This window comes from Humulus lupulus, chromosome 1 (assembly GCF_963169125.1).
Source record: "Humulus lupulus chromosome 1, drHumLupu1.1, whole genome shotgun sequence".
Classification (NCBI taxonomy): domain Eukaryota; kingdom Viridiplantae; phylum Streptophyta; class Magnoliopsida; order Rosales; family Cannabaceae; genus Humulus; species Humulus lupulus.
Genome location: NC_084793.1, coordinates 11,974,570 through 11,983,953, shown reverse-complemented (window position 1 = coordinate 11,983,953; position 9,384 = coordinate 11,974,570). Strand labels below are relative to the sequence as shown.

General features: G+C 34.9%; 2 protein-coding genes across 3 annotated transcripts; one reads left to right on the top strand and one right to left on the bottom strand.

Moving 5' to 3' along the window:
• Positions 1-1,016: 1,016 nt before the first annotated feature.
• On the top strand, positions 1,017-2,328 carry LOC133785549 (histone H1-like). The gene is made up of 2 exons (XM_062224775.1): positions 1,017-1,289; positions 1,401-2,328. The coding sequence occupies exons 1-2, from the start codon at positions 1,119-1,121 to the stop codon at positions 2,100-2,102; spliced, it is 873 nt and encodes a 290-aa protein (XP_062080759.1). The 5' UTR covers positions 1,017-1,118; the 3' UTR covers positions 2,103-2,328.
• Positions 2,329-2,664: 336 nt separating this feature from the next.
• On the bottom strand, positions 2,665-6,026 carry LOC133785540 (calmodulin calcium-dependent NAD kinase). Of its 2 annotated transcripts, none has more exons than XM_062224771.1 (9): positions 5,890-6,026; positions 5,572-5,750; positions 5,246-5,469; positions 5,095-5,156; positions 4,567-4,788; positions 3,935-4,061; positions 3,436-3,758; positions 3,195-3,339; positions 2,665-3,090 (listed from the first exon to the last, which is right to left on the bottom strand). In XM_062224771.1, exons 3-9 carry the CDS (start codon positions 5,459-5,461, stop codon positions 2,854-2,856), a joined length of 1,332 nt encoding a protein of 443 aa, XP_062080755.1. In that variant the 5' UTR covers positions 5,462-5,469; positions 5,572-5,750; positions 5,890-6,026; the 3' UTR covers positions 2,665-2,853. The 2 variants fall into 2 exon arrangements, with proteins under 2 accessions (XP_062080755.1, XP_062080751.1); XM_062224767.1 differs by having other exon boundaries at positions 5,568-5,750; positions 5,890-6,025.
• Between the last annotated feature and the right edge of the window lie 3,358 nt (positions 6,027-9,384).

The window sequence follows — 9,384 nt, the reverse complement described above, 5'->3', positions numbered from 1 at the left end:
GGAGTTGCTAAAGGTCAACACATGTGAAGAAGATATTGAATAGTTGCAATTAAGTATATGAAGTACTACACTTATGTGTATGTAATAATCAGAACTTTATTAGAGCAAAAGAGAATAGCCAAACAATTTGTGAATGATATGATTTTAATCTGTTGATGATAGATGGATATAATATGTAACAACATAGGTGACATATGTTGCACATATATACATGTGTGGTAGCACTATGTACAAAAACTATGTCACATGTACCATGACTTGGTTTTGAGTTGAGGAAGATGATGATTACATAAAAATCCCACTTACAAATTTGATTCAATCATGTGAAATGATTTATGAATCAAATAAAGTAGTTGAAAGAATGAGGTTTTTTGATCTTACACAACTGAGAAACCCACAACACATGTATTATATGTTACACAACATAGAACATCTACAAATAGATGTTCAACTTTAGTGGTATTCTAACCAATAGTTTTATGCTCAAATCTTATCCAATTTTCAAAATTCTTGAAGCAATAGGTTCCTTAACTAAGTTCCTATCATTCTAGATCCAAAAACCCCATTTTGGATCCAAGCATTTTCCTAAAATCACTTGAAACCGCAATAACATCACAATAAACCCTAATTCTGACCATTGCAGCTTCAAAGTAAAATATCTCCCAATTTACCGAACCCCAGATTGCAAAAATACACTCATTGGAAAGCTTACATAATAAGGAACAAAATGAAAAAAACCTCACTCGATTCCATCAAGTGTAGCTCAAGTTCTGATCAAATCAATTGGACATAGAAGCACACCTAGTGGAACCTTGAGCACCCAATACCCCCAAAGCTCCTCTTCTATTAATCTCGTCCCGAGTACTATAAGCCGTCGATAGAGCTTTAATCCTAGGGCGCAAATTTAAACTTAATAATGGGGGCGATCCATGTGCTAACCCTTTCGACCAATCAGCGCTCAGCTTTTGGATATCTTCGCTCACGCGCCTTACTATAAAATCTATTTGTATTACCGTCTTCGTCTCACAACCGAAATTACCAGTAATTACTCATCTAGCTGTAGATCTCATCCTCTCTTTCTCCCCATTCTCTCTGTTTAATCTCTTTCTGCTTCTCCAATGGCGACCGAAGAGCCCGCAGTCGTTACCGAGACGGAGATTGTGACCGTCGTTCCAACTGAACCTGCCGAGGAGACTCCAGCACCCAAGGCGAAAAAGGCCCCCAAGGAACCCAAGGCCAAGAAGCCTTCGAAGCCACGGGCACCACGCACACATCCCCCTTACGAAGAGGTATTTCTAAATTTTTAGTCAAGATTCGAAGTTTTTTTTATTTCCAATTGTTGGTTCATTAGTTCAATTATGCGGAATTTGGATCTGATTATTTCTTATTGATTTCCATAGATGGTTAAGGATGCGATTGTATCCCTGAAAGACAAGAGCGGTTCGAGTCAATATGCGATTACCAAGTTTCTTGAGGATAAGCACAAACAGCTTCCATCCAACTTCAAGAAGTTGCTTCTTTTTCATTTGAAGAAGCTTGTGTCTTCTGGTAAGATTTCGAAGGTGAAGGGATCTTACAAGATTCCGGCAGCGAGGTCAACGGCAGCTGCAAAGCCAGCCACTGCTGCGAAGAAGAAGAAACCGGCTGCAGCTGCTAAGTCGAAGCCGAAGGCTAAGGCTGCTGCTAAGCCGAAGGCTAAGGCTGCTGCTAAGTCGAAAGCTGTTAAGTCCGCCAAGAAGGCACCGGCGAAGTCTCCTGCTAAGCCAAAGGCTGCAGCTAAGCCTAAAGCGAAGCCGGCTGCTAAGCCCAAGCCTGCTGCGAAGCCGAAAACCGCCGCGCCAAAGACCAAAGCTGTGGCTACCGTGAAGCCGAAAGCTGTCGCTAAGCCGAAGCCAGCTGCGAAGTCGAGGCCAAAGCCAAAGGAGAGACCTGCGGCTAAGGCCTCAAGGACTTCAACGAGGTCATCTCCTGGGAAGAAAGCTCCCGCTCCCAAGCCGACGCCGAAGAAAGCCCCGGCAGCTAAGAAGACTCCAGCCAAGGCCGCCAAGCCGAAGAGTGTTAAGTCCCCGACGAGAAAGGCACCAGCGAGGGGAAAGAAGTGATTTGGAAGAATGAGAAGAAGAGAGCCTAGTTTCTAGGGTAGTAGTGTTTGTAAATTGGGTAAAATTTTACCCTATATTTTCTTCTCGTGGGAAAAAATATATGAAATTGAGATTTTCTTTTCTTTTCTTTTTTCAGAGGTCAATTTATTTTCTTTCTAGTAGTTTGTTTTATAGAGATGTGACATTTTAATGAATTATGGTCCTTCAATCGAGTTGTTTCAAATAATTTCTGGAGAAGTAGGGTTTGTTTCTTTGTTTTATTGCCAATTTTAGAAGAAAGCACTTGCGTTTTTTCTGCGATCAAATAATTAACTTGGCGTCGGTTTAAAGCCAGCTTTGGCTTGTGATTTTTCTATTGTTATTTTCACAGTAAAATAATTTAATCGTAGTGGTTGCGGTGGCCTGCTTTTTTAATTTGGTCCCCAGTTATATTTGCCGAGGGCTAAATGTCATATTTACACTGATATTGCTACAAATGATGAATTGGGGTTTTTGAGTAAACATTTGGAATATGAAATTGGCTATATTTTAATTATTACGAATCTGTCAAATATTGGAGATGTTGTTCTTGGTATACCCCAAAGCTAGCACATGGCTTTTTTCTTTATCTTAATGCTTTTGAACATCGAAAACAACAATTGCTCTGAGTAATTTGTCACAGCTTTAAAATTTTACATGGGCCTTTTCGTTTTAGTACAACATAACAACATAGGACACTAATAAAAAACAAATAGATTAATTTATATGGAGTTCACTTGGATCTTTCAACTTTCTGGATGGCATACTTGAGCTCCTGTTGAACATTCAGCCTTGAAGGTGATAGTACAATGTCCTTCCACACCGAGCCGGCCTCGCAGGCTGGGTTGGGGTGCTTGTAGAGTTCGTAGATTGAGTTGGCTTCAGAATTCAATCTCCCTACTCTCTTCAAACAATCAATCTCATCTGGATCAACCAGTAGTGTCTTGTCTCTGTCTTTCCATCCTATCATCTTTACAACAACAAACATTTCAGCAATCTCTTCTAATTTGCTCAAGTTTTGCCAAAAAAAAATATATACATAGAGAAAAAGGAATGATGTTCTCTTCTTTCTACCTTGGGTGGACCCTCCAAAGCATTAGTGCAATATAGCCTTGCATTGTCAACCAGTTGGCAATATGTTAGAAAAGCATTTGCAAACCTCTTGTGGGATTTCAACTGTGACATAACTCGAACAGCTCTTCTACATATGATGGCTCTCCTATTGACACCAACCCCAAATGTTAGCCTTTCATAAATCATCATTTCAATTAGAAAAAAAACAAAAAACTATTCTAAAAACCATAAACATCATCACCTTATGCCTCTAACAACAGCTAGGTAAGCATCACACACAACTCCAACTAGCTCTATCCTGTATGGCTTTCTCTTCTTGCCTTCAATTTTCTCAGGCTCTTCATCTTCAATCCTTTCCCAGTAGACCTCCTTAACACTCCCATCTTCAGAAACCGTGTAACCGGGTCCCATCCTGTAGCGGCGGCGGTGTACGTTTCTAGCCATTGTTATGGTCTGCACAACAAATGGTTCCCAGGAGAGTGTGCCATCCATGATCACATCTCGCCCTTCATTCAGTGCTGTCACCAGCAGTGATGAGGCTGCATCTGTTGATGACTGGTGTACCTGTTTCAATGTTCACAGCCATCCCATACTTCGTAAACTTCTAATACAGATGTGCCAGAATCAAATTTCAATAATGCTTATAAAATGGTTTTTAACACATTCATTGTAGAAGTTTCCTAAAGAGTACAATTTTGTAACTTAATGATGCATTGGACGTTAGAGAATCAATGTCTCACCAGCTCAGCGGTTTGAAGCATATCATGATGCCCTCTGGAGCTAAGGGCTTTGTAGATAACATCTGATTCTTTGAAAGCATCTGCCTCAATGATTACTGCATTCCCTGCAGCTCCTGCCCAGAATGGTCTGTTCAACATTTCATTTCAAAAGAAAAATTGTTAGCTCCTTTTTTGTATATGTTGTGTTGGAAAATAAAGGTTGGATGTTCATATATATATATATATATTTTCTTTCCTTGGTAATGTACTTTTAGCTAGCTATTTTTCTTTAACATCTATCAGGTTTTCTTTTTGGTTAATAAAAAAGACTTGAGTTACTAAATAGGTTTTTTTTTAGTATGCTTTGAAATTCAGTAAGTAGTCTAATAGATTTAACATTTAATAGAAATTGACTAACGATCACACCAAATTGGTGTAATGACTTTTTTATGCTACACTTCAGATTATTTTATGACTTTTATAGTAAAAAAAAACTATTTAAGAACTTAAGTGCAACCTTTTAAATTAATTACTGAATTTTGCTACAAATATCTTGTAATAAAATATTATTTGACATGTTTATGCATTATTCTTAGAAGTTAAAAAATGATTAGATTACAGAGAGTAAAATGAAGGATTGTTTCATTCCATACTCTTTGAGAATCTCTTTTAGAACAGTGCTCTTCCCTGCCCCCATCCCACCTCCCATGAAGAGGAGGACCGGACTCCGGTCAGCATGAGCCACCGGCGCCATCACTTCCGTGCACCGAGAGTCATCATTGGATGCAAGCCCCATTGCTTTCAACTCCTCCAATAAGGTAGTGAAAATTCTAGCCACCTTCAGATTCTTTGTCACTCTCTCAAACCTCTGTTGCCTATCTCAGAATGGCAAACATAGAAGGCATACAAATACAATTGAGTTAACTTAATTTCATTTGCATACAGATTCAGCCTATAAGTAAATATGGTCAAGAGATTAAAGCTATAAGATCACAAAATCATTTTTTTTGGTAAAATTTGAAACAGTGAGTTATGATCTGTCATATCATCCAACAACTCTTCTTCATTCTTTAATTGGTAAAGTTAAAAAGCTTAAGTCCCCTTTTCTTAATTTAGTTTATTTCATTTGCTATACCTATTTGTTTTTAATGTTATCACATTCCATTTATTCTGATACCTACCTCGTGGCCTGCAAGACAATGTCCTTGAACTTCTTTTTGGGCTCTCCATCAAGACTCAAGACCTGAAATTTTAGAATCATTTCTCAGTTTTTGCAATAGAAATCTTGAACTTAAACTAATGAGATCATGATCATGAACATGAAGAGCTGACCTGGGTAATCATAAGATCAGCTTGGTTCCAATGAAAGGAAAAATAACTAAGAATACATCTCTCAAACTCTTCGACAAGCTTGACAAAAAGGGAATCGGCATCTGGTTCACTGGCAAAGAAAGTGTAAATATCATCCTCAAAACCTTCGGATTTCCTAACGTATTCAGAAGCTAACTTGCATAGACGTGGACATTCTCTTCTATCTTTAAACCCCATTTGCCTAGCTGCCATCGAACACATGCACGAGACTAATAACGTTAATCAATCAATATTAATTAATACGAAAACAAGTATTAATCAGATGATCAATAATAATAATTACCTACATAATGAGAGAACCTCTCTAGCTTATCAAGGCGGCCATTTTGGGAAGCTTTACGACGGGGAACCATCTTCTCAGCCTTGAGCTTTCGGAGACGGTAATGGACCGCCGCCGCTATCATTAGTCCGATCGAAGACACCGCCACGATCTGTGTGAAAGTTGGCTTATTGTTTCCATAATTGTCTGAACAATAAAAATTCAGACTCATCATTGATGAAAACCATGACCATGAATATGAAATATATATATATATATGTGTGTGTGTGTGTGTGTGCGTGTGATTTTAATGAAAGAAAAAAGGAGAATTATTGAGAAGAATTACCTCTCTGATGCATACCGCAATTTGATGAATTATTAATTAAGATGTTGTTGTAATAATAATGAAGGAATATTGTTCGAAAGTGAAAGTGAAAGTGAAGAGAAAAGTTTGCAAATTTGCTTGAGGAGTTTATTTTGTAGTTTGGCAATGACAATAGGTTCATTCATGGTCGTGGTTGACTGCGATACACATTTCTTGTGGTAACACGTGTAGTTTTATTATGTTATCCATATTTTGGGGAGGGGAATTGTGACTGTTTCAATTTCTGCATTGTGGTCAAATTTATGTAATAATCAACAAATTAAATTATATATGGGATAATAATATTATCAGTGTAAACTCTATGATTTTACTAAATGCTTGTTTTGATAATGTTTTTTTTGGCTTCTTTATTTTGTAAATTTGTTAAGAATAATTTTTTGAACCTGGTTTTGGTGAAAATGGCTTCATTAAAGATATTGATACTCCTGAAAGATCCATATATTTTATAGGTGGATGATCATGTAAATAAAATCTGTTTTGAACAATGTTTTTCTTTGGACTCGTTTTGTAAATTGGTTAAAAATAATCTCTTGAATCTAACTTTTTTCTCAAAATATTTTTTAATATGAATATGAGGTCTATAAAAGTGTTTTTCAAGGCAGAGAATCTAAACATGTATTTAACAAAAACAAAGGTTCGAAAACAATATTATCTTAATATAATTATTATATTCCCCTACTGCATTTTCCCCTAAATAATTACCATTTTCTTTCTAACCTCTATGAAATTGTGATGCTAAGATATACATTCTCACTATAACTAATACATGTGATGTTGTCTTGTGTGATCATTCCACATTAATATGTATTGTTGAGCATACCTATTGGAAAAACCAAAAAATAATAATTTAGAGTACTACAATTATTATCGGTCGTTTGGTAAAAATTTTGTTTTTGAATTTTTTAAACACAAAACTTAAAATATTATTTTATTTTTGTTTCTTTATTTAAAAAAAATAAAAATATGTTTGGTAATTATTTTGTTTTTTATTTTTAAAAACAAAAAATAATAAACACGTTTGATAATTTTTATTTTTAACAATATAAGGTGTTGATTTGAAGAAGAGAAGAAAAAAAAAATTGAAAATTGTTTAAAAAAATTTTGAAAGTGAAAAAATTCTATTTTCAAAATTTAATAAATTTTAATTAAATTTTAAAAAAAATAATAAATAAAAATAGAGTTACCAAACACATTTTATGTTTAATTTTCAAAATTTTAATTAATTAAATAAAAAACTATTTTTTTAAGTGTCACCAAACAACACCTATATTAGTATTATTTGTAGAAATTATTGCTTATATATTTATTGGTTTTAAAGTTTTAGTATTTTTTTAAATAAAAAATTGAGGAATTTGGCTTTCTAATGAAATAATAATTTGTGCAATCTTAAAAAAAGTATATAATTATGGTTTACTTCCATCAAGCTATAAAGCCATCCCAAACATTCTCTCCACACAAAAGAGTGTATAATATTATAAGAGTGGTGCTATTTGGCACCTTAAGGTGTCTTACACCACATGAGATGCCACTCCATGATAAGTTAGCACTATTCCATAATACTTATTAAATTCAAATATGTGGGGCCAAATATTTGATTGTACCAATAAAAATATATCACTTCCTTGTAGTAATGGGCACTAATGGTGCTCCTTAGCGATTCTCATATTATAATGTTTTACGACATTTTCAGAATGTCATTAGCTCATAATTCTACCAATATCATTGCATTAAATTTTCTGTTAATTTATTACATTTTTAGCTGTTTCTGGTTCTTCTATATGTATATATTCATTTTCATTAGTCCCAATCAAATAGAGCCTTATAAAATAAAAGCGTCTCAATTTCAAAAAATATATCTTTGAATATCTTGATTAATGTTTGAATTAATTCTTGAATATTTGATATTTTGATTTGGTTGATATCTTGATTTGGTTATCTATATGTTTAAATGCCTTGATTTGTGTTGATATTTTATTCTTATCATAAAAGTATATTTATCATGTCTTATATTGTAAATAAGGCTTGAAATTCCGTTTTTAGTAATTACCAAATTAATTAAACCAAGTAAATTAATTAAAATGCGGAATGGTAATTAACTGTTTACACAGATTACAGTTCTGTCGGGACAGAAACCAAACTTGTCACGACAGAAACTGAACACAATAAAAAGACAGTGCAAAACAATAAAGAACACAACGAATTTTTACAAGGTTCAGAAACCCTTTCGGATAACCTACTCCTTGGGGCCACGCCCAGAGAATAAAACCAATTAATAAAGAATCACAAGTACAAAAACATTGACTTAAACAAAACAAAACTCCCTCTTGAGATTTGCCGCAACTTGTTGTACTTCTCTTCACTAATCTGATCTTGATTGAAACGCTCAACCACTTGAACTCCCTTCAATGGCCAGCGAGTGCTTGCATCCTCCCGACGCAAGGCTTGTAAAAATCTTCTCTCGAAGACTATAAACGTTGTGTTCAAATTACAATGTGTATTCACTCATGAACATGGTATAAACTCACCACTAAAAACTAAACACACATAATTCTACAAGATCACATGAATACTTATGATCTTGAATACAAAGAAGAACTCTCACAAATATTACAATAAAGCTCACGAATAATGCACCAAAGAGTTCACTTTTCTCACTGCCTTTAGAGCCCTATTTATAGAGTCCTTTTTCGTGCTCACAAAGGCTGAGAAAGAATTCTTCTAATAAAGGCAAGAATCATAGAAGTTATTCTTGATTGTCGAAGAGTTGCCTTATTTAGAATCTGCTGATCCGACAGATGCGATATTAGTGGGGACAGCTCAGACTTGTGTCGGATCAAAACAAGCTCAAAAAGGAAACAATAATTAATGACATTAAGAACCAGTTTCCTGAATGCAATCCTTGAGCTGCACGAAAATATATCAGCAAATAATCCAAAAACAACTTTGGGTAAGTACCGAATATTTGCAATAAACTTTGTTTCCTTTATAAACAAAATGAGACAATATATGCTAAATAAGGAAGCACATTATTGACCAAAATTCACACAAAAGGAAAGAGGATTTCCGAAAATTGAAATAAAGGAAACCAAATATTTCTGAAAATTATAATAAGGGAAACCAAACAATTCCGAAAAATATAATCAAGGATGTTGACCCTGATTTTGGTCAACTGACACGGAGTCAAAATATGCTTGATGTAGATGAATGCGTTGAAAAGAACGTAATAGCGAAAATAATAAGAACACGATATTTTATAGTGGTTCAGCCCCAGGATCTGGTAATAACCTACGTCCACTTAGATTGTTATTGATGTGAGAATCAAAGGGGTGATCAAAGAACTAGGGTTCAATGAGTTTCACTGACCTCTGAAGAACAATACAATATCTCAGATAGAATTACTCTAGTCTCAAATAATTCGAAAGCCAAAAGTCTCTTCCTTGAGCTATCTTTCTCTAT

What these genes read in the sequence shown, in the direction of transcription:
- LOC133785549 (XM_062224775.1), top strand. Translation starts at nt 1,119, where the DNA reads ATGGCGACCGAAGAGCCCGCAGTCGTTACCGAGACGGAGATTGTGACC. An exon ending in CACATCCCCCTTACGAAGAG is followed by an intron (nt 1,290 to 1,400) that starts GTATTTCTAAAT and finishes TGATTTCCATAG; the next exon opens with ATGGTTAAGGATGCGATTGT.
- LOC133785540 (XM_062224767.1), bottom strand. An exon ending in CTGATCTTATGATTACCCAG is followed by an intron (nt 5,157 to 5,245) that starts GTCAGCTCTTCA and finishes CTAAAATTTCAG; the next exon opens with GTCTTGAGTCTTGATGGAGA. An exon ending in CTTTGGAGGGTCCACCCAAG is followed by an intron (nt 3,091 to 3,194) that starts GTAGAAAGAAGA and finishes GTTGTTGTAAAG; the next exon opens with ATGATAGGATGGAAAGACAG.